The 26,171-nt window shown below is 39.6% G+C and overlaps 1 protein-coding gene across 8 annotated transcripts in view; it reads right to left on the reverse strand.

Annotated features, from left to right (window-relative positions):
• Positions 1–26,171, reverse strand: part of DLGAP2 (DLG associated protein 2) — a 1,048,830-nt gene that overhangs the window by 160,028 nt on the left and 862,631 nt on the right. For 7 of the 8 annotated variants that reach the window (XM_075598227.1, XM_075598230.1, XM_075598226.1 and 4 more), the window contains 2 exons: positions 24,198–24,257; positions 21,356–21,575 (listed from right to left, as the gene is read on the reverse strand). In XM_075598227.1, the coding sequence (XP_075454342.1) occupies positions 21,356–21,575; positions 24,198–24,257 (280 nt within the window). The remainder of the gene's footprint in view (positions 1–21,355; positions 21,576–24,197; positions 24,258–26,171) is intronic. The other variant, XM_075598229.1, reaches the window with a different exon arrangement.

Raw genomic sequence — 26,171 nt, forward strand, 5'->3', positions numbered from 1 at the left:
AAGGCCTCTGCAACTCAACTTACGGAGATTCAGAGGCTTGGTGTGATGCATTGCCATGGCAACACGCCTTCAGATGACTCTGCGGCATCATTTGACACCCATCGTCATTGTCATGTGATGTCATTTGATGCCAGCAAAAAAGGTAAGGGGAACGCTAGCAAAGGGGGGAGCAGGCGGGTTGACACAGCTCAAAGCATCCCTGCCCTAATGTACAGTATATGTTGTGTTTTTAATAATTCCTTGCTTTGAATGACTTATGTGCTAATGTTTATTCACATTGGCCATCATTCAATAACGAGTGAAGCTGTATTTACCATACTGGAGAATGGGACTAAAATCTTCTACAGAAGAGACGAGACATCTTCATAGCATATTGAATGGCGACCATTAAATCTGCTGCATTATGGCCTGTTTCCTGAACCTTTGTGCATTTTTAATTAGCCATGTGACCCATGATTAGTAGAGCTGCTTAGTTTTTACAACAAATAGTAGGTTGGGTCTTGATATGGTATAAACTACAAATACAGAAAAAAAAACATAAATAGGGATAGAAGATGGCAGCTATACCACAATACCACTGATGAAGCTTGTGTGAAATGTGTAGGGTGAGAGACTGCGCCAGAGCGAGTTAGACCAACTCACTATATCAGCAAGGAGTCAGCCAAAGGCTTTTTCATTTTTTCCATTTTGTCTTTCCTACTTTCCCTCTATGCCAGATCTGTTGCCTTGTTATTGAGAAAGTTAAATCTCTCTGCATCTCATTCCAAATCCATTGCCTGTAGTAATGTGCTTATTTCTACAGCAAAATGTGCACTAGATTACACTTGCATCACTTATGCAATTTACTACATTAAACAACGGAATTAAGACTCCTTGCTCTATCAAATTCTTAAACATCCATCCTTATCTGACATTAGCATGGAATCTAGTGAAAGGACTCCAATTACTTCACTAATCGTTTAATATCTGGTTAAAAACTCCTCACATTGTTTAACCTACACCCTACACATTATGCTGGCTTCTCCTGCAGATGTCTACTAGTCATTCAATTTCTAAATTATTCCATGCTATCCATAGTCCATATAACTTTCATATGTTCTTTTTGTACCCAGACTTTCTCAGCTTTCACATTTATTTTGAGAAATGCTGAAGTTCCCCTTTCATTGGAGAAGGCCTTGAGTGCAGTCACTTGTATTGAGTTTCTCTAAGTTATCCTAGACACAACCAGTATGGTGAACACTGGGCAAGCTTCATTGCAGCCAGAACTTCTTCAAGTCATGTTTCTCCAGGGATGGTACTCAAAATAAACAAAATTTGCTGTGAGAGGCAGATCATTTCTTATCTACTTTCACTTACCTCAGTTACTTTGGACCCATTATACTCATTCACCATTAATGAATTAGCTATGTCTAACTTTGTTATGTAGGTTCAATTAATACAATTCTAGAATACTTATTCCCTGTTTTACAAGGATCCTGCTCTCAATCATCTGCATCACCAATGCCTCTCCTAACGTTGGTTACAATAGTATGTATGGTAATGCCTCAATCACAGACAAATAAACTCCAGAACTTATGTTAATTCAAAACTAAAAAAAAACTGTTCCTCCCAAACAATTCAACAATAAAGGCATTTGTTTTTTTAAATTAAAGTCTGAGCTTCCACTACATTATGCACTTTATATGGAGGCTGACTTGGTTATCACTAACATAAATTTCAAATTTGTTGCAGTTTCAAACAATCTTACAGTCGCTAAGTAGCTGATGCTATATCATCTTTGCAATTTCAGGAATTTTATCATCTTCACCCTATAGCAGATCCACTGCTAGCCTTTCCAGATTTAATCATATACTACATTTCTAATCTATGCAAGCTCACATTATTATCTGGTTCATTCTCTATGGCAAAACACAAAGGATCTATATGACAGTCCGGATAAAATTTAGAAAATGTATTTCTCTTATCTAACCAGTTCCACATCTTTTTCCTGTAACATATTTTTGCCTTTACTACCTGCTGCTTTATAGGATGTAGCAGGACTTACTGTCCTTGGTGCCACGGTTTACACTGTCTTGGGGCAACTGCAGTGCGGCTACAGCTCCTGCAGCTCTGTGGACAGTAAGCGGCCCAAGAAGATTAACTGAGGGGTTGCATGCTTCTGACTGGGACCCTGCAGTGTTACTCACCTTCCAGAGGAGCTGTGCACCACCTGCAGCAGTTTTGTGTCCTGTCCAGCCCCCTTGATGATGAAGATGACAAAATATGGCCATGTTTCCTCATGATGTGCAGACCCATATAAGGGTATCTACAGTCATGTGAAAAAGAAAGTACACCCTCTTTGAATTCTATGGTTTTACACATCAGGACATAATACCAATCATCTGTTCCTTAGCAGGTCTAAAAATTAGGTAAATACAGCCTCAGATGAACAACAACACATGACATATTACACCGTGTCATGATTTATTTAACAAAAATAAAGCCAAAATGGAAAATCTATGTGTGAAAACTAAGTACATCCTTACTGCTTCCATAGGAATTAAGATGCTAAGTAGCAGACTGGTGCTGCTAATCAAATGCCCTTGAGTAATTGATCATCAGCAAGTGTGCCCACCTCTAAAAAAGCCGAAGTTTTAGCAGCTTGCTGGTCTGGAGCATTCAGGTGTGTATTAACACAATGCCAAGGAGAAAAGACATCAGCAATGATCTTAGAGAAGCAATTGTTGCTGCCCATCAATCTGGGAAGGTGTAACAGGGGACTTATCCCTGTACAGGTAATGTGCCTCTAATCCAGCAGTGTGGTGGTTAACTGCTGGTAGTCAATTAACAAAACACCACCTGCCTGATTAGATGGCTTAGAAAGCCTGTCTTTTGAAACAGGAAGTGAGAACTCTTTAGCTGACACCTGAGCTGAACTTGGAGACACACTTGTCTTGAGCTCTGCCAAAATATAGCAGAGCTGCTTTCAAGACACAGGGAAAACTTCTAAACCTGTATGCTGACCAACCCTGGAGACAAGGGAACTGAAGCAGGGACAGTGAAGATTTTCCCTCCAAACCACAAGGAACAGATAAGACTTTCATTCTTAAAAGACTGCTTATATCTGCTTATTGCATGCCTTGTGTTTGGGGTTGGGAGAATTGCTTAACTAACGGAGATGTGAATTAATTGCATAGGAGTTCACTAGAAATACTCCCAAGTGGATAGAAGCTTTGTTCCCCCCCCCCCTGTGTTTGGATACTTTCCTGATGAAAAGGAAAAGGCACAATAAAGCCTATTATAATTTCACCTTATAAAGCCTCCCATTGTGTACCTATGTGAACGTCCGTCTACAGAAGGGTTATAAGGCCATTTCCAAACAATTTAAAGTCCATCATTCTACAGTGAGAAAGATTATTTAAAAGTGGAAAACATTCAAGACAGTTGCCAATCTTCCCAGGAGTGGACATCCCAGCAAATTCACCCCAAGGTCAGACCGTGCAATGCTCAGAGAAATTGCAAAATACCCAAGAGTTACATCTCAGACTCTGCAGGGCTCAGTTAGCATGTTAAATGTTAAAGTTCATGACATGACATGTACAATTAGAAAAAGACTGAACAAGTATGGTTTGTTTGGAAGGGTTGCCAGGAGAAAGCCTCCTCTCTAAAAAGAACATGGCAGCACGGCTTCGGTTTGCAAAGTTGCATCTGAACAAACCCCAAGACTTCTGTAACAATGTCCTTTGGACAGATGAGACCAAGATGGAGATGTTTGGCCATAATGCACAGCGCCACGTTTGGCGAAAACCAAACACAGCATATCAGCACAAACACCTCATACCAACTGTCAAGCACGGTGGTGGAGGGGTGATGATTTGGGCTTGTTTTTGCAGCCACAGGACCTGGGAACATTGCAGTCATTGAGTCGACCATGAACTCCTCTGTATACCAAAGTATTCTAGAGTCAAATGTGAGGCCATCTGTCCGACCGCTAAAGCTTGGCCGAAATTGGGTCATGCAACAGGACAATGATCCCAAGCACACCAGCAAATCTACAACAGAATGGCTGAAAAAGAAAAGAATCAAGGTGTTGCAATGGCCTAGTCAAAGTCCAGACCTCAACCCGATTGAAATGCTGTGGCTGGACCTTAAGAGAGCTGTGCATAAACAAATGCCCACAAACCTAAATGAACTGAAGCAACGTTGTAAAGAAGAGTGGGCCAAAATTCCTGCACAATGATGTGAGAAACTGATAAAGTCATACAGAAAACGATTACGTCAAGTTATTGCTGCTAAAGGTGGTTCTACAAGCTATTGAATCATACGGTATACTTACAGTAATTTTTCACACATGGCTTCTCCATTTTGGCTTTATTTTTGTTAAATAAATCATGACACGGTGTAATATGTCATGTGTTGTTGTTGATCTGAGGTTCTATTTACCTAATTTTAAGACCTGCTAAGGAACAGATGATTGTTATTATGTCCTGATATGTAAAACCATAGAATTCAAAGAGGGTGTACTTTCTTTTTCACATGACTGTATGTCATGCGGGGGAAGGATTTACAACACTGCATCTTACTAGCGGTACAGGGACATGATCCAGTCAGAGAGATACAGTAGGGGCATGGCTGCAGATGGCTGTGCAGCTCATCTGCAAGGTGAGTGTCAGTAATAAAAGCATGGAGCCCTGCAGCTTTAATCCTTCTGGGCCGCAAAACTTGCAGTCATTGTGGCCACTGATGGGCTACTGGTTTCCGTATTTTCCACCACGCCCACATGACAGTGTCTTGCTACATCTGTATCACTCACATTGTCATACTGCATGTTATGTGAATTTAGTTACTGTATATGCTGCGAATACTGAACTATGTCAGTGAATTTCAGTGTGTTCAAGTGCAGTTGGATTAAGTGTGGAGTTATAACTAGAAGGAAGCAGTCTGCAGTGTGTATTACTATCATTGGTGTGTGAGCTTGGAGAGTGTATAGTGGCATCATTTATTCTGATTGGAATAAGGAGCACATAGCAAACTTTTTTTAAATGTACTGCCTGGTTTGAGATATTGAAGTGGGTATTGCTTAGTTTATTACCTAACACACCTGATTGATGTGTGTTTATGTGTGTTTTTACGTGGAGACTTGTAACGAATACTTGATCCTGCGAGTACTGAGCTGTGTGAGTCAATTGCATTGTGGTTCAAGTGCAGTGTGATTGAGTGTGCAGTTACAACCAGGAGTAGAAACAAGGAAAGACTACAGTAAATTGTTGCAACAATGAGCAGGATTGAGAATGCCACTCAATGTGCATCTTAACACATGTACAGTATGTGCACTTGGAGCAGTCATTTCTAGGTGCATACCGCTATGGAAAGTGTGAGCAGGTGGTCTCTTTTGAGTCTCAGATTGTGGATCTGAAGAGGCAACTTGGAATGTTGAGGGACATTGACCACCTTGAATGCAGTTTATTTCTCACTGAGAAGGCCCTAGCTGTGGCTAGTGGTGAAGCAGTGGCTGAAGACAAGGAAGGATTGTGGGAAGGGGCTGGGACTGACCCTTGATCTTGGTATATGTTGGCACCAATGACAATGTAAGAGAAAGATGGAGGATACTAAAAAAAATATTTCAGTGATCTAGGATGCAAGCTTAAGGCAAGGACCTCCAAGGTAGTATTTTCTGAAATACTACCAGTGCTATGCTCTACCCGGGGAGGCAGTTAGAGGTTAGGGAGCTTAATGCATGGTTAAGAGAATGGTGTAAGAAGGAGAGTTTGGTGTTTTCAGAGCACTGGGAATCCTTTTCTGAGAGATGCTATCTTTACATTAGAGATGGATTGCAGAAAGAACGATGGGATACCAGCACTCCTGGTCGATATAAGTGGTTACAAAAAATAGTAGGAGTGAACGGTGCAGATACATGGAAACAGGAAAGCTACATATAGATACAAAATAACTGAATAACAAGGTCCAGAGGGACCAGTGATCCAGAAAAGAATCACTACTTCAAAGCACTTAATACCGCTCATATGTAGAAAAATAATTCAGATAGATGAATGGGTAGTAGATAGGGAGTTCAATATGTAGTAATATGTAGCAATGTTAAAACATTTTTTAAATAGTATCAAAATATAAAATATAGGGATTTAAAATATGTCCCTTAGACAACAGCAAGGCTGCTCTGGGGGGGGGGGGGGGGAGGAGGGTGAAGGAGGGGGCATTGACTTTGCTTATTGTATAGATCAGAGTCTGGAGTTTAAAGAGACCCCTCCAGTGAGTACCGTGGTGAGATGGTTCTCTTGGATCGGATCAGCACAGACCATGGTAATAACGGTTACTATGGACCAGGGCAGATAGGTCAGGGTACAAGCTGGATAAAAAATAAAAAAAATATATATATAAATAAAACACCACTTGCAATAATTATATTGCTGATGTGTGGATGGGAGAAATGTAATATGCCTGGGTCTATATATATATAGACCCAGACATAGTACATTGCTCCCATCCACACATCACCAATATAATTATTGCAAGTGGTGTTTTATTTTTATATATATATATATATATATATATATATATATATATATATATATATATATATATATATATATACAGGGCTCGACAAATCCGGTCGCCCGGTTGCCAGAGGTGGCCGGATTTGCCCCCATGGCGACCCCGCCTAATGGCCGCTTAGCGCACGCGGTTCTGTGATTAAAATTGTTTTATTTTTTATTATTACTATTTTTTTTTTTACAAATCCAGCAACCAGATTGGCTACATGGGCTGCCAAGATTTTTTCCAGCCAGGCTCTATATAAGGCCACGCAGGCGAATCAGCCTTCCTTTCAGCTTTAACTGCATCCCACGGCCCCCGAGAGGTGGTAGCAAGGGTGCTCTTCCCTGTCCCTGCGAAGTGATGGTGGGGTGCTCCGCCGTCCCCGGCTCTCCTGCTGCCCGCCGGGCAGGAGGTGGTAGCGGGGTGCTCCTCCTCATCCCCAGTGTTCTTCCCCGTCCCCGCGAGGCGCTCCTCCGTCCCTAGCTCTCCTGCTGCCCGCTGGGTGGGAGGTGATAGCGGGGATGCTCGTCCCTTGTGCTGGTCCCCGTGAGGCGGTAGTGGAAGTGCTCCTCTTCGTCTCCGTGCTCCCGCTGCCTGCCGGGTGGGAGGTGGTAGCAGGGATGCTCCTCCCTGTCGCTCGTCCCGTGAGGCGGGAGATGGTAGTAGAGGTGCTCCTCCGTCCCCGGTGCTCCCGCTGCCCGCCGGGCGGGAAGTGGTAGCGGGGGTGCTCCTCCCCATTCCGGTACTCGTTCCCGCGAGGCGGGGGTGCTCCTCTCCATCGCTCCTCTCCGTTCCCGGTGCTCCCGCTGCCTGCCGGATGGGAGGTGGTAGCGGGGGTGTTCCATCCCCCCCTCTGTCCCCAGCACTCCTGCTGCCTGCGCGAGGCGGGGGATTGGCGCGCGGGCAGTGGTGCTGCTTGTCGCGGCCTTTCCTCTCTTCCTCACCCCCCCGTGTGTATGTGTATATGGGAGAGTGTGTGTGTATGGGAGTGTGTGTGTGTGTGTATGGGAGAGAGAGTGTGTGTATGGGAGAGAGAGAGTGTGTGTATGGGAGAGAGAGAGTGTGTGTATGGGAGAGAGAGTGTGTGTATGGGAGAGAGAGTGTGTGTATGGGAGAGAGTGTGTGTGTATGGGAGAAAGAGTGTGTGTGTGTGTGTGTGTGTGTGTGTGTGTGTGTGTGTGTGTGTGTGTGTGTGTGTGTGTGTGTGTGTGTGTGTGTGTGTGTGTGTGTGTGTGTGTGTGTGTGTGTGTGTGTGTGTGTGTGTGTGTGTATGGGAGTGTGTGTGTATGGGAGTGTGTGTGTGTGTGTGTATGAGAGAGAGAGTGTGTGTGTATGAGAGAGAGAGTGGGTGTGTGGGTGTGCAGGACACCAGAGGTACCCCCCAATCAGTCACCCCCCCATCTAGTCAGTCAGTCACCCAGTCCGTCACCCCCTCCCAAGCCAATCCCCCAGTCGGTCAGCCCCTCCCAACCCAATAACCCCAGTCGGTCACCCCCCAGTCAGTCACCCCCCCCCCCCAATCAGTCAGTCGCCTCCTCTGTCTCTCTCTCCAAACTCTGTCTCTCTCTCCCCCTCTCTCTCTGTCTCTCTCCCCTCTCTCTGTCTCTCTCTATCTCTCTCCCCTCTCTCTCTCTTCCATCTCTCTCTCTCCCCTCTCCCTGTCTCTCTCCCCTCTCCCTGTCTCTCTCCCTGTCTCTCTGTCTCTCTCTCGCCCCTCTCTCTGTCTCTCTCGCCCTCTCTCTGTCTCTCTCGCCCCTCTCTCTGTCTCTCTCGCCCCTCTCTCTGTCTCTCTCGCCCCTCTCTCTGTCTCTCTCTCCCCTCTCTCTGTCTCTCTCTCCCCTCTCTCTGTCTCTCTCTCCCCTCTCTCTGTCTCTCTCTCCCCTCTCTCTGTCTCTCTCTCTGTCTCTCTCTCTGTCTCTCTCTCCCCCCTCTGGCTGTCTCTCTCTCCCCCCTCTGTCTGTCTCTCTCCCCCCTCTGTCTGTCTCTCTCCCCCCCTCTGTCTGTGTGTGTGCGTCTCTCTCTCTCTCCTCTCTGTCTGTGTGTGTGTCTCTCTCTCTCCTCTCTGTCTGTCTCCCACACTCTGGATCTGGATATCTAAGTTTACCCTATATATCTTAATTGAATATATATACACTATCAAGCTTCACGTGGGAGACAATCGGAATCCCCCCTATGGAACACCTCCCCTCCAACATATAACATTGCGGGAATGATGGTACCTGAACATTGAGGGACTGCGGATCAGGTAAGATCCCAGGCGAGATTGCTGGTTTAGATATTGTGAAGCGGGGGCATCCAGACATTGGTTAATGGGTGGAGGAAACTAGTCACACACACATGCACGTAACGAGGGCTAATTGTAATTTTGGGGGGCGGGACTAGGGGCGTGGCTATGGGCGTGGCTAGGTGGCGAGTAGATTTTTTGGTTCGGCGAGTGGATTTTTGGGTGATTTGTCAAGCACTGTATATATATATATAAATCTATATAAATATATATATATATATATATATATATATATATATATATATATATACAGTGTTCGACAAACCTATACATTTGCTCGCCCCGGGCGAGTGGATTTAACCCCGGGCGAGTAAATATTGACCCAAGCAGCACACGTTTGGTACTAGGTGGCGAGTAGATTTTTTTGTGTGGCGAGTAGATTTTTTGGTGATTTGTCAACCACTGTGTATATATATATATATATATATATATATATACGTATGTATGTACGTACGTACGTACATACATACATACATACCTGGCACTGTCCTTGGTATTCCTCCAGAATAGGCCAGTATTATAGGAGGCTTAAAATGAAAGCTATTATAATACAGATAGTATCTCTAGCACTGCCCCTGTAAATGGTAAGGGAGCATTAATGGTTACTGGGGCTCCCGGTCAACAGGATAAATCCTGTGAAGCCTCAAAACAGTGCACAACCCCTGTAAACAAGGGAGTGTCCACAAGACAGCAGCTACCAGGAGTGTTAGTCCCCCATTGCAATGCAATTGTCACCATTAAAAAAAACCTCTACTTGACAGGCTAAATACAATAAAAATATTACCACCTCCCAATATATTTGACATGACTGGTTTTCTTTCCAATAAACCAGACATCGATTCCATGCAAAATGATGCTACCAATGTGTTCTCCACTACTAGTACTGGTGAACGAGCAGAGACACCAGACATCAAACATTTCTTTCGAGGTATAGATAGTTGTATATATCTCAGACAAAGACATGGTGGGAAATTTCAAGTTTGTAAAAGTGAATGAGGATACTCTTCTTGTCGGACTTGATGTGGAGGCCCTGTACACGAGTATTCCACATCAGGCCGGCATGAGGGCGAAATCATACTACCTGAGAGGTACTTCTTATCTGAAACATAACAAGTTTGGCCTTGCACTACTTGACTTTGTTCTTACTAAAAACTATTTTTTATTTAACAATAAATTATTCCACCAGCTGCAAGATATAGCAATGGGCACCATTTGCGCACCCACTTATGCAAACCTGTACCTTGGCTGGTGTGAGAAGACAATAGTTTTTGCAGATTCAATGGATGAATACACCCAAAATATATCGACCTATGGGGTCAGTATATTGATGACATATTGATTCACTGGATTGGTCCAAGGGATGCCCTTTGTGAGTTCATTACGGTATTAAATACCAACAAACTAAATTTAATATTCACCAGCGAGATCCATCAATTTCTTGGATGTAACCATCTACAGAGACGGTGATGGAAATCTATTGACCAAAACCTATTGTAAAGATACAGCGACAAACAATCTTTTAAAGTTCAACACACATCACCCGCCACATCTAGTTTGATGTAACTGGGCCTGTAACTCAGGAAGCAGTGGGTCCCCGGACCTGAAATGAATGCGGTTGAGCTCCGGAGACCCCCTGCTTCAATATTGTGCTAATAAAATAAAAGCCGTACGATCATCTTTTAGAGGCGAACAGGTAGAGTAACTGCTTCAGTCTCACTCTTGCTGCACGTCTCTTACAGACAGGTGCAACTCAGTAGGATTCACACAGCACGAGTCCCATTCAGACGCAGGGACCCCTGCTGTGTTAATCCCGATGTGCTATTAAGTCTCCTTACGGAGACTCCACAAGCACAGATGAAAAAACACGGTGCCGCAGCAGATTTAGGTGTGGCAGTGCAACCAACCATAATGCTGCATCTGTACGTAACATTTTGATATGAGTGTAGGAGGTGCATTCATAGGGTTAAAACAGAGACGGATTTAGGGGGGAGATAATTTATAGGCTTTTTATTAGCAGAAGTTTTTAACAAAAATACAGCTTCTGTTTCAGCAAATAAAATGGAACAGCAAATGAAACATACTGTATTTAGCTCCATGTGGAGTGCTGACTAACAAGAACTTAGTCCCTATCTGTAGGTAGGAGGGCTAAGCCCCTTACCAACAATAACAAATTCAGTGTGGGGTAAAGATTACCTTCAGGACCCCAGCTCCCCCTGACTGGAATAGGGTTTGAAAGGTCCCAGTGTAGGATATTCTCAACAGCGGTCCATTGTGTCTAACTGTTTTGTGCAGGGTGGTCCCTCTTGCGCGGTCCAGGTGTAATAAACTTCCTGGATCAGAGAGATCACTGCAGGATTTTTAAAGGCCTTTAATGAAGCAGCTGAGCAGGCCAATTAAGACAGACCTCTTGGCTTTAACCTGCTCAGTGCTGTCTCAGTCTCTGAAAGTCTGTTTCCTCTGCATGATTACGTGACTGGGAATCCACCCTGTTACAATGAGGAAGCAGAACATTACTTTGTCTAGTTTCAGACATTGCAACAGATAAGTCAGCTATGGTGCCTAAAATGTTTTAACAAAGCCTACAAATATGAATTAATCTAAAATCTAATTGCATTCTTTCCATGACTCAGTATATTAAGCTTAAATAATTACCCTTGAGAAAAACTCAATTATCCAGACTGACAAGGCTATTGTATGCCAAATCTGTAATATTTGTTCTCTGTGCTAAAGAGGTGACCAGCAATTAAAAGCAATAACCCTTTTCAATTTTATTACAAAGGGTAGAAAAACAAAATACATTACAGCTTTGAGAAACTGCTGTCGTTTCTATAAATAACAAACTGACAGTTAAAGAACTTCTTTAAAAATAATGTTAGTGTTTGTGGAAAAAAAAATTTTTTTGGGAAACAAAGAAGGGGTTATTGGCTTCCCAATACCAAATGAATCTACACGAGAACCACTGGTATTTCACGGAACTGGTTCTTAATTTTCCAACATGTGGATTTTGGAGTCAAAAGGCAATTGATATGATTGACATACAAAAAAAACAGAGCGCATATAAAGAAGGGCGTCTGACGAAGCGTATGTGGCGTGAAACAGATAGAGGTATTGAGGTCAACACATTGTAAATGTCAAACTCTGTGATGACAGATGTTGGACATTCCCACGCGGACGCTGAGAGTGGCCTCACAGCATTAGCCAGGACATTTTCTGCTCTGTGGTTAGGGACGGTACATCCTGCTATTTTTCCAACCATTGTTTTGTTACGTCAGCATTACCATCGGGTCCTCAGTGTGGAGAGATTATTTCGAATACGATGTATCGGTATTACGATCTTTCATTATTTTAGCAATGTACGTTTTTAACTTGTTTAATGCACAGATGAAGTGATTTTTCTTTTGATTGATTCTGTATTTCTATGCGCTCTTTTTGTTTTTCTATAGTTTACACTGTTGGTCTTTGGGAGAATGCGAGCAGAAAGATCGACTGTATTGTCGATATTTTAAAGCTATAATTGGATGATTGTGACAAGTGCGTGTCCATCTCTTCGTTGCAATCTGATACCCGTATAGATTGTTATTTTCTCCTGATTCAGTCCTTGTGCTGGTCTCTAATATCAGTGCAGTCCTTACTTGATTCCCAACAAACAGTGGTACTAGTAATGTCTATCCTAAAATGCTTCCAGCATAATTTGTTCTATAACTGGGATATTTTCTAAACCAGGGAATCAATAAGACCTTGGATACCTTTACTATTATCCTAACCAGAAATAAATCTGAAGCCTTACTATTACTACTCCATGATGTCTTGGACCTTGCTTACCAGCGAGTAGAGGTTAGTAAGATAAAATCAAACTTTTTCTCTAGCACTTTTGAGTGGATTTCCTGTATATAAACGTCCCAAATTGTTTGTCTAGAAACTGAATTTCATTTTTTTTCTTGCATACTGTATATAAAAAATGGAATAGTCTGTTTAACAAGATGTATATTGCACTGTACTGTAGATTAGCAGATTTTACAGAAAGTCAGATTTTACACTAAGCAAGGAAAATAAATGAAAGATCCCATCAGAGAATTTCCTACTGTTTATTGAAATATGAAAATACAACCAAACACTTCAGCATTCCTAATAGTGATCTATTAAATTATGATCTATTAAATGATGATGATTATGTGATAACGTAATAGAGGTTTGTCAAACCTCTAAATAAAATAATAAAACCATGTTAATAATGATAGGAAATTATAAATGAATAGTGTACAAATATTATTTGCTCTAAAACCCAAACGAACCCCATTTAGGTTCTTAAGGACAAGTGTTAAAGAATATGTGAGGAACACTGAATATATAATACAGTGCCTTAAAAATATGTATCAGGGATATAAATAAAAGTGGATCAGTGATAATCAGGAATAAACTATGATAATATTTAAATCATGAACATATGAATGTGATTGAAAATCCCAAAGACACTGTAATTAATATATAAAAGAAGGCCATGTGTATGGAGGTGGATTTTTCTCTGATCCCCCGTACAATCAGCTGTGGTCACTGCTACTCCGTCAGAACAGCATGTCTCCCAAAAAGGGGAAAAAGTGAGAAGAGTATGATGGTGTTGATCAATTGAGTTTGTCAAAAAGGTAAAAGACAATTCTGTGGGCACTCACACTTTCCCAGTTTTTACAGCTTTTTGTATAGAGGATTGTCAGGGAGCTCTAGAGACTCAAGATGGTCTCGCCAGGATGCTGGTCTTGCCGCTGCTGTATATTCCTGGTAGTTGCCGTCTGCAGACTGCCCACGTCCAACTCAGGCATTGCGATGTTGCAGCTCTAATCCCGTCCTCTCTCTCCCGATCATTTATTCCGTTGGGGACTTTCATGACTTTGACTCTACTCGTTTCGCACATCTGCGTCCTCAGGAATCTTTGATTAGGCTTTGATCCATGATGCCTCTTATACCTCTCTCATTAATCAATTATCAGCTTTATTACATAACAATTTAAATAAAACACAAAGGCCCTTACTTTACTGATGTTGTTTTTAAAACACGTTGTATTATATAGTCCCAACATGTTTATTAAAATATGTCTGGTAATTTCTATATTCAACTCCCCAATCTGCTAGATGACTTTTATGAGAAAAACAGGTGAAAGGATCTTGATATATTGATGCTTAAATGTATACCGTAGATGTTGAAAATGTCTTTGGCCCCAATCATATGCTTCACAGCATATTGAATAGAAGCATGTGGATGTTACTAGCAATAGGTGTGCATCTTATCCCAACATAGATTAGCTGCTTTTATGTATGGGCTTTTGACATGTGCATCCATGTGTACTCTCATTCTTCAATTAGCTGACATACTATTCAGGGATCTATTCATCTTGTGCACATTAATGTTTGACCTGGGGTCACATGAATCCAAATACCTGTACGCCATATCATTTACACAGCTAAATCTGAAGCATTTCAGCATGCTACGGGGAGGGGGGGTGGGGGGTAATTCAGCCAATTGTTTATTTTATCTTATGTGCAATATTCCTTCTATAATCTAACTTGGACTACATTGTAAGCATAGAAAAATGCCCTACATTTCTATCCATAATCATGAGGTTTTTTAACAACTAAAAACAGCACATTCTGATATAAATGACATTGAGACAATTCACCAAATTTGCGAATGACAAATTCTACAATCAAAACATATTTGAACATTCCAAAGCTTTAGCTATATAATAACATAGTAAAATAATAAAGAGCTGTTATGGTGATGAAAATCACACATTTACGCTTAGCAATGAAAGTGCTGTACTTTGCATACTGTTAGGGCTGCGAGAAAAGGGTGCAGATGCTGTCAAACCTAGCAAATACATCAAGCTATTTGTTTTCCCTAGGAAAAGGACTTTTACAGTGAGATCAAAATGATCAGTTTTATTATCAAATACACAACTGGGGGGTCATTCATTAAACTGTGATAGTGCCAGTCTGGCGTACCGTACTATAGCATGGGAACTCCCATTGACTACAGACATTTCGTGTTCACCACTTTATCAGGAGGAGTAGGTTGCTTTTACTGTATGTATGCGACTTTGACATATGGATCCATTTGTGTTTACCACAACACTCCTGCAAAAGTGGTGAACATTAACGATGTTGAAGGGAAATGATGGATGTGTGGCGGTGATGTGAGTACTGTATAGAGGTAAAGACAAACATTGTATTGGGCAGAGAGATGGTGGGATGCTGAAGACCTTTAATTTGTGAGTGCATTATATTTTGCTGAATGTGGCAACAGTTTTTATTAACAGCACTTGATCATTATATCAGAATTATCCCTTCCCATATATTTGTAAGCGCCCATGAGAACATTTTGGCTATTCCACAATTTCTTCCTCATTAGAAGTAACTTTGCCCAATATCAACAGGCTGAGATGAAAAATGCTGGAGCCCCAAACTAATAAAATGAACACAGACGGCACAAAAGATGATATTTGACAAGAATATCTAGAGAACAAAATATAGGAAGCCAGATTTGAATGAAAAGTAAAAGGTTATTAAGTCAATGATCTTTTCCTGTATAAAGAAAGACTGACAACAGTGCAGTTATATACTGTAGATAATGTGTACAATGTTATATAAAATAAAAATGGTACTGTTGTGCTGAAAAGAGATATGTTTGAATATAAAAAGCTAAAAGGTGCTACAGCTCCTAGTATTCCCCTCCTGGATAAACACAGCATTAGTATCAAAAAGCAAAAAATGGGAATAATCCTAGCTTTGCACCAGGTCTTATTGGTCATAATCACTCAATCTGGAAACAAAAAGGCTATACTAGACTCAAAGATCTGGAGGGCCATGATCTAAAAATTAAATCTTTTGACCATATCAGACTAGAAAAAGACATCCCCCACACTGAATTCCATAAATACCTCCCGCTCAGATCATTTTATAATAAATTTGCCCCATACCCCCCATTGACGAATTTTGAAAAGCTCTGTCGGGCAGAAACCGACACTAAGGGACTCATATCTACGATATACAGAGAGGTAGTCGAGCCTGCAATCTCAAAGCACCAATCACCTACATTCCGTACCCAATGGGAAAGGGACCTAGGGGAGACCTTGGACGACGAAGAGTGGAATGCTATATTCCTAGGAGCCGCAAAAAGTTCTATATGCACCACACTGAAGGAGAACGCATATAAAGTTCTTATGAGATGGTACCTCACCCCACTCAAATTATCTAAGTTTATACCAGGGTCCTCCCCATTGTGCCCTAAACAATGTGGAGGAACAGCTGACCTGTTACATATGCTGTGGTCTTGCCCGCTGATATACCCGCTATGGGAAAAGATCAGAAATTGGATCCAGAGAGTTTTCGATCTCACTATTCCCCCAGACCCGTGGCTGTTTCTCATGAACAGACCCCTAAAGAACCTATCAAAATCACACAATAAACTAATTGCACATTTTGCTCTAGCTACGCGGTGCGAGATCGCAGCACTATGGAAACGCCCCGATATTCCAATTATCCCAAAGATTCGGAATCGTATTTGGTTTATCTGCCAGATGGAAAAGTTAACGAGCTTAGTTAATGACACTGGCGACAATTATCTAAAAGTTTGGGCCCCCTGGCTTGCCCAAACAGACATCCCTGGGGTAGAGCGTAACACAATTTGGCTATAATAGTAATAAATGCGTTCTCCTTTGGGGGCATGAGAACCAACCCCACACCTAGAACCTCATACTCCTTACGCCCAATCACTTATTCTACAGAAAAGCCACACTAGTTGATACATAGTCCTCACGCTGTCCTGGTGTTCCCCAGATGTATTCTTGTCCTTGGATACACCTTCCCCCTCTCCTTCCCCCCCACTCCCTCCTTTACCTCCTCCCCCCCACCCCCACCCCTTTTTTTTTTTTTTTTGTTTTTGTTTATATATTATTATTTACCCCAGTACCTTACACAAGACGATTCCCACTCACGTGGTTAAGTAGGGCTCGAAAAACTACGTGAGTTTATTATGCTTTTGTTATTGTATATGATATGCTAAACATGCACCTGATGTCTTTTTTTTTATGTATATCATGCATGTATGTATAATAAAATACAAGTTATATAAAAAAAAAAAAAAAAGCAAAAAATGGGAACCAGCACTGCTAAAAATATAAAACTCTCGTCGTCCAAATTTCTGGTGAATTTATTTTTAGAGAATAAAGCTGACAGGTAAATTTAGCTTTTTCACCCCACTCAAACCTCCAAGTTTCCCTTTTTTGATTTTCAATTTTATACAAAATACATAACATGCATATATAATTGATTCAGGGATACACTCTGTAACAGGGCTTGACATATGGGAAATTCAAGATACGGCCTAAAAAAAAAACCCATAACATGATGAACAATGTTTGTATTTAATTAGTATGAAAAACAAGCATCGTCTATAATATGTAAATAAGTATTGTAGACATTGCATTTACTGTAATCCACTGAGTCTAATAATCGTATATCATTTATTACACTATAATCAAATGGCCCCTAAAATTAGGCACATATTTAATAAACATTTGCCAATTCTGTTAAGCGATCATATGCATGCGTAGATTCTTCCACCCAGACCTAGTATTATATTCACTAAGTCCACCAATTTGAAATCTAAGTTAGCAACTAGCTGCCCACTAGAGTATTCTAAATCATCCTCGTCCAATCCTACTAAAGGTTTTTATACCTTTTTAATCTGAAGATAACATAATTGATTTTTGAAGCAGAGGTTTGGTTCAAATCTCTATGTCAGCACCTGTGGGCAAGTTCCACCATCTTCCTAAAGTAATGATTTCTAGTAAGGCACCATGGGGTAGGGTACACTGCCAACACCATATAAGAAAAAATATAATAATTAGCTGTAACCTAGCATTTAATTGCTTCGTGTCCTTAAGTGCCATACGCAGGAAATGAACAGATACTACAAGTGCAGCTACTGGTGAACACATTAGCAGCCTTTCACTATGTGAAGTTTGTGAGTATTTATTATATTTTCAATTGGATAAGTTACATGACCACTTCCCCAGGCTTTGGAAAGCAGCCTTTAAAACAAAAACAAATCTGCAAATGTTATCATATGTACATAACTTTATTGGTTATGAGAATGTAAGTAAATTGCACATTACAGGGGGACAAAGTCCCTATTTAAAAATACAGTGTATAAAAAGAAAATTACTGTAACTCTGACCAAAACCCTAGGAATGAATTAGGGCTATTTACTATACTTTAACTTATGGACAATCCTGCTATATCCTGGGCCTATCACCTTCTTTGTCTGACCTAAGCTTTTGGCCTCTGACAAAGGACTACTTCCTGCAACCACAAAAACTGTATATAAAAAAGCTGTTCTCTGTCCACCTTCTTTACCTGCCCTTTACCACTGTTTGATCACAAGCTAATTTTTGTGCTCTCTCTAGTCCTCCCCTTCCCCTCATTAAACTTGAAACCTGCAATTTACATCTCTACTCTGGCATCTACATTCATCTTTAATATTGGTATTCCCCTAACTCTGGCAATCTTGAAAATGCCTTGTCAACTGCATTCTCTCCATTTACTAGACCAACGTGTCCTCAACATGACTCCACTATATTATTTTACTGTCTCCCCTCTAACCCACAACCTTGGCTAAATACAGAAACAAGCTTCCTCAAACGTATGCCATCTATTATTTATCTTTCACTCCTCTATATTCACGCCTTTTTTCATCCCATACTTTGCAGATTATTTTAAAGCCAAGGTGGATTCCATATTTCAAGCAATTCTCTCAATTCCCCCTATTCTCCTCAAATCTAATCATTCCACCCTAGACCCTAAACAACCTATTACAGAGGAAGAAATAGCATTATTGCTCTCTACCTCTCCATCTACACAACATGCCTACTTGAGACCATACCCTCCAACCTATTCAAATTTCTCTTCCACACCTGTTGGTCAATACGCTCACCTACATATTTAAGCCACCCCTCTCACCTGATACCATTTATTATTTAATTAAACACATATTAGTGGCACATATGCTCAATAATAACACATTTGGCACTCCTGCCTGTGTCTTTTGTGCCATTTGCTTCCAATCTCAAAGAATGCTCTTGGATAGTATTCTAATACACAGTCCATACTTACTCAATTCTAATGCTCTTGCAATATAGAGTCTCTAAAATGTGGCTTCTTTTGTGATCATTACATTAGAATGATCCCTACACAGGTAGTTAATCATCTCAAGCTTCTACAAGGCAATTATTCCAAGGCCAGGTCCCATTTTCCTTTACAGTGAACAACTGTTACTTTTCCTTCTCTCACATTCATGCTAGAAATAGCAGTTTCTTCAACCATAACATGGCTAAAATCAGCCCTCTCATATATAACTTTACAGCCAAAACTGTAATGTTAGCACTTTTTCTTCCATGTTGACCCTTGTATTCTTCTACGAAATGGTCTACCAAGCATTGATCTCACTCTCACTCATCTCGTCTCGGTTTTTTCCCCTCTTCATATCCTGCAGCACGCCTCCCATTAAATTGCAGATCAACTAAAAAGTTCTATTACATTCAACGCTCTATATCGCTCATCCACCCTCCTTTATTTCAGCTTGTTCTCTTGCTCCCTGCTCAAGTCTATCTCTTTGTATCTACTGCTTTCTCATGCATGAAATCTATCCACGTCACTACCCCTTGCCTTTGGTACTATCCTACTATCAGTAATCACAGGAGCCACCTCCATGGTGTGGGAATATTTCCACTTCTCCTACCATGGCTCAGTGAGTGACACTGCAGTGGTACACTTGTCCTTTGTGGTGCAGTGATGCATGGGGGTAATATATGAGGATTCCAAGGGAGTGCCTTTTCTAGACTAATCTGCGAAACTCCGCAGCTGAAAGGAATTGACCAATCCATGGCGGATTCGGATTTCGGTGAAAATGTTGTCCTTATCTATTCCTTAAACTTTATTTTTTATAATTTTGTGTGGTAAAATATCATATTACAGCACATGGATAATTGTATCTGTTAGATGCATCTACGTTAACACTACATTTACATACGTATGAAACAATATAACATAGAAATAAAGTTGTGTATATGAAGCAATCAAATATTTCATTTTTAGAGAAGATGTCAGCACTTTGGTGTGAGGCACTAACAGCACTTAATACTGAAACACTGTCTTGCAGTAGATTTACAATATGATGCTATGGTCCATTCACTTGAATATAAGATGCACAGTTTAGTAAGTATGAGAGTTTATCTGGTTTGTGTATATCAATCAAGCTTGGATATTTCTGACAATCATTGAACTCAATCTAGTGTGAAGAGACAAGAACAGACAAGGATGTTTAGAGAAAAGACAAGAGTATCCTAATGCAACAATCTGTGGTGCTCAATTTATTTTAAGGGGATGGTTGTAAGTAGTAGCTCCAAGGGGATCCTGCAGAGTTCAACTGTGCTAGTCCTGCTTCCAGAGACCAAGGCTAGTGCTAAATTAACCCATGCATCTGACAAGAATACTTGTCCAGGAGAACAATATGGCTCGCTGAGGTCACTACTCAAAAGCTCAAGGGAGCCTTGATAAAGTGCACAAGCACAGAATATTTTTCATTCCGATGGTGCGTCGCGCATTCTTCACTTTTTGTATTATCTACCCAGTGAACAGCACACCAAAGCCTTGCAGCAACCCACGGGACCAGGATTGGACTGATGCACCTTTTCACAACCGTGAGTCTTCACTTTGCAATTTTTGAGGATATAGTCTATGATATATAGGGGGACAAACAAGTCTACAGTTATTGATTTAGGAAGTTAACTAGGTGCTTTTCTATGTGGACATTTACAGCTGATTTGTGAAACCTCAATAACAGAGCAGAACCAGTCAGGCACCATCTTCTTTTATGCTGTAAACCCTGAGACTATCAATCACATCAATCATAAGTGGAGCTGCTAAGGATAACTTTTCTATTCATGGTTTAAGGAATTGGATATTACTGTAGCGTTTCTGGTTTCAAACATACAGTGCCTTAAATGTACTGTTGGGATTGCTTTTTAGAACCCCAGACTTGGTCTTTGGACTGTTTTTGACTACAGGTACCCAAAAGCTGCAACGTCTTTCCTAAATCTCATCACAATTTTTTATGGTAACCCTGTGGCCATATTTGTCATTTTTGCAAGAAACTACTAAAAAGAGTTCCATTGGACCACCTGGATCTACTAAGGTGAAAATAATAATAATAATAATAATAATTTGGGGTGGATTGCTACTTTGACCCCATAATCTTATTCTGAATACAGCATTAATACAATGGTTATAAAAAGTCTAAATTCTGAATATTAACTCATGCGTCTTATGCTGTTTTTTTTGTACTGGCCAGTGCAGAAATATATATGTATCTTTCATGGTTTGTTTCTGTATGTTTATTTAAAATTCAATAAAGGTCAAGTTACAAAAAATAAAAAAAAACAGACTTGCCAGAGACCATTCATTTTCGTAAGAGCTATTATTTTTTTTTTACCTGCCGTTGACCTGGTAGACGAGGCGACATTGGAAGATGTCATTGCAGGAATACAATCATCATCCTGGGAATAACCAGCCTGTATAGCTCGCAGGTAACTGTGGCTCCTTGTTCGAAAGCATCCAGGGAGGTCCAAAGCATCCATTGCATGAGATTCAACTTCACTAAACACTGACTCGCACACTGATTCATATTGCCCATTAATCTCTGTTTCACTCATCTGAAAGAAAGGAAAAACCTTGCATTAACATTTCTGTATAGCGGTAAAAGAAGATTTGTGCTTAGAATATTACTAATAACAATTTTATCGAGGAATAAAGAAACACAATGATAAGAATTTGCTATAATTAATGGAGAATGAGAGAGAAGAGGAGAGGTGGTATTTTTTTTCAGTTACATGACACTGTTTTTTACCATGTTTATCAAAATTAAAAAGGTAATGGCTTTGCTGACAAAAGGAATGTAGATGCCAATTAAGGATTATATTAAATGCACATTTAGTAAAGAATAAGTCATAATTTTGAAAGCCAGCAAAAATAAAGATATCACATTCTTTTGGAATTAGATCTAGGTGAAGGGTACAATTATAATTTCTAGAACATATTTTACATGTGTTTTCAAGGTATTAAATGATAGAATTATCCAAATTGCTTCCCTTTGCAATATTAATTGCAACGGGCATTTTAATGCATATTTGAAGAACAAACAATTAAATTGTGTCAGACTACATTTTCTAGCGTGACTAATCCCTGAATGGTTATTTTATAATAAAAAAAGAAATACAAGGGTTTATGTAAAAACATATTCATTTTCAAGTTAATCAAATATTTTAACAAGAAACTGCAAATACTTGCAGTAAAATGTAACATAAAACGACCCAGCTTCTAAGGGACTGATGCTTTGTTCTTGGATAAATACGTACAGCAAACACATTTTTTTTTAACATGACTGATCGCACTTCATGCATATTAATGCAGGATGCTTCTCTGTAACATAGTGGTAACACTGGGAATGGCACAAGTTATTATTTTAATACTAAATTTTTTTTTATAAAGGTGACTTTAAGATGTCCACTACTAATACAACAAATTACTATACTCATAATGGTACTACTGTATATAGTAAAAAAAATATATATATGTCTAATATGCATTGTTTCTATATTAACAAGCTGAAAAGTATATGATGCTTGTAGTCTACTTAATGTCTAAATTATATTGGGGAATTTGTTTATATTGAAAAAAAAGGGGGAGAGAAGGAGAAAGAGACCAATTCAGGAATGGACCCATTGAATCATAAACCTCCAAATAGAGTAACCAATGTTGCATGTGATGAGAAACCAGTGATTAGGTTAAATTAAATATGTACATATTTACTAGGTATCTCAAGTGTGTTCACCGGTATCTCACCACATTGAATATACCTGTAAGTTAACATATTTTGAGGTATATAAGTTATTGGGCCTCTTCTAAGTCTCTCTCTCTCTCTCTCTCTCTGGAATAGGGACACAGGGCAGACATTTTTCTGGGATGGGACAATTTAATAATGTTGGTAGGGATCTATTTAAAAACCTAACTATTATCACTTCTTAGAATAGAGTACTTAATGGATCATATGAGGAAACAGAAGCAATGTTGGAGTTCACAATCATAATAAACACTGTATTTAAAAAGATAAAATAAGTAAAATAACAAATGTAACTGATATGAATTTCACATTCATATGAAAGAAGGGAATTAAGGAAATGATTACATAAGTACATAAATGATTACAATTAAACACGATGTTTTGTCAACATTGAGCCACATTACACCTGCTATGGATAGAATACACATTAATTGTCTCAATATAGGAAATGGCGCACATGTTTTACTTAGTGTTAGATATGGGGTTTCCCTTCTCCATGCCATCAGGGCACACAAGATGACAGTTTGTTACGTCATATCAGGCCCAGAGAAGAATTCTTATGAAAGGTTATACTGTAATATGTATTCCTCCCACTGAAATATTCCAGACTGCCACAAATAAAACATACTGTATACAGTGTTGTTTTATTCAACAATTACAAGATCTCAAGTCAATAAATATTTGGCTTCAGTCTATACAATACCTAACCACCTTCATCGTGGAGTAAACAATTCATGTGTGCATTGTTAAAGGGAATAATGCTAATGCACACTAATGAAGTCGCTAGATCATTGTACTATACGTGTGCTGCATGCCAACTTCCATGTAATGAAAGAGATGAGTATTTAGAATAGAGAAAGTTGCCCATGTATGTGTTGAAGATCACTAAGTGTACAGATGTCACAGATAGTAACTTTGCATTCAATGTAAATGATAACAAATACGTAAAAATAACAATGGGAAAGGCATGATATTTTGACTGTGAATACTGCATACTTTATACACAGAATTCTGTCACTGCAAATAACTAGCTCATAGATTTATTTCAGAATAATATATTGGATAATCTGTCTATATTTGGTTCAAACATCTAATGCATAGATCTAGAAGATGCAATTCTAACATTTAAACAGTAAATGTTTATCAAATATTGAATACATGGTATACCAAAGTGTATCACCTATATTAACACTATTAAATACAGAATTTAGAGATGTTACTTGCATGATATTTTTCAATTCAGAATTTGCAGTGTATTTTTGTATGACTTATGTAGTCATTGCTGTTGTGTTGATACAATCACCAATGTACTACATTTGTTTCAAACAGCTGTAAATGCATTACAGCTGCAAAAAATAAACAAGAATGGTGCTGTATATTTGGAAATGGTTAAGTACGACTTCTCCTAGCCTGGGAGTATACAGGGTACTGCCACCTTGATCTCAGGATATTCCTGTGAGGTAAAGCATTCTTGCAGACTTTCAATGAGGAAATCCTGCAAAAAAAGAAAACAAAACATTCTCTTGTTAGATTTCACTGAGATCTCAATGGAATTACCATGTACAATCCCATTAGGGCAATTCCAGTGTCCCTGCAGTTTCACTTCAGTGGGTCTGCCAATTTAAAAAAAAAAATTGAAAAGCATTCTTTAATAATGTCATTCATTGAACAATATACTACATCACTGTTTTTCAACCTTTTAAGACTCCATGGAACATGATACAATTGTAATGTGACTTTGTGGAACTCCAACTCCTTTATCTTATTTACAGTACATACAAATTATATTGCTGTGGTATGGATAATATTTCCCAAATAAACGAATAGCTTTCTTTATTATATAGGATTTGTAATAATATAATGTAGCTATTAATACATTATTACTAATAATGACTTCATTCAAAAGTATGGTACAATGAAATGATTGACCAGGGAGCCCCTAGTAGCCTGTCACGGAACTTCAGGATCCACGGAACCCTGGTTGAAAATCACTGCTCTAGATCTTTAACGTCAAACAAGTAAGTGTGCTGGTGCCAGGAACAGATTCTCTTAGGTTATGCCACCATTTAGGGGACTGATATGAAAATACATACAATGTAAATATTAATTTGCACAAACTTTCCAGTTTTATTCCGTATAATATTATTCAGCATTCATACAGTATGTAGGCTACAATAGCACTATATCATACCTATGTTTCGATTACATTCTGGATTCTTTCTATTTTGCTTTACACGTGTATGTTAAAGCTGCAGTTCAAGAATTATCCTACATGTGTATGTGTTTAAAAAAAAAAAAATCAGTTCTGTACTATGAGAAAATACTTGTAGCATTTTAAAAAAACTAAACAATTTTTAAAGAGATCTTTAATGTATTCTAATGTAACAAGCCTTTTTGTTTCTATAGAAACCATTTATAAGTCACACCACCTTCCTCTTCTGACATAGGCTCTTGCTCTGGAGCCCGGCCCTCTCTCTAGCAGTGCATCAATTGTATCTAGTAACTGCCTGGTCACATGATCTTCCACACATAACTTTGCATCGTGGGTACTGTTTTGCAGTAATAACTGACTTAAATAACCCTGAGCAAAGTGATCGATTACAGGTGAACGGATCGATATGCAACTTAGTTACAGTAATCACTTGTCAGTGTGCAGATTGTATTGATGGAAAAATTATTATTATTATTACATTTTTTTAAACGGCAGCTTGAACTGCAGCTTTAAGTTCTAAAATGTATAGCAAATTTAAATCATATACATACAGATGTAACAAGACTTATGTGCATTGGCACCGGGCCAAGCTGTGTGACCGTGACCGCGGCAACCCAACGCTGGAGGATTATCGCTCTGGGGGTCCAACCCGGAAGCATGGACTCTGCAGCGATATCGTGGCAGCACTATCTCTGGGGCCCTGACATTTTATTCTTTCAGCTCCGACTCCGGAGACAGTGACTCCTGATACATCTGTAAACATGGTAAATGCAGACATTAACATGACAAAGTCATGGTCTGCACTCCATTCTGCTCTTTTAAAAAAATGAAACTTTTCTCTCTTTCAGTTCTTTACGTTATCATTGTAATTGATACTGCACATAATCAACTAGTTGAATAGTTAATTTTGGGAAATCACCCTTACTGCACAATAATGAATAACTCACATTATTACTGTATATGCATATTTCGTTTTTAAATGGGTTGCCGGAAACTTTAGATGCAGATTTAAGAGTGTACCACGATTTTACCGCAATTCAGGAATAATTATAACATATATACAGAGTAGAAATATAAATGGAAAATCAGAGTAGAAGATTTTTTTGTTAGTGTAGCAGGAACATAATATCACATGGAACATCACTATCAGGAGACATTTTAACACATGGGAGGGGAAGAGGGGGAGAGGGGGAGAGG

Source organism: Ascaphus truei, chromosome 4, assembly GCF_040206685.1.
Source record: "Ascaphus truei isolate aAscTru1 chromosome 4, aAscTru1.hap1, whole genome shotgun sequence".
Lineage (NCBI taxonomy): Eukaryota > Metazoa > Chordata > Amphibia > Anura > Ascaphidae > Ascaphus > Ascaphus truei.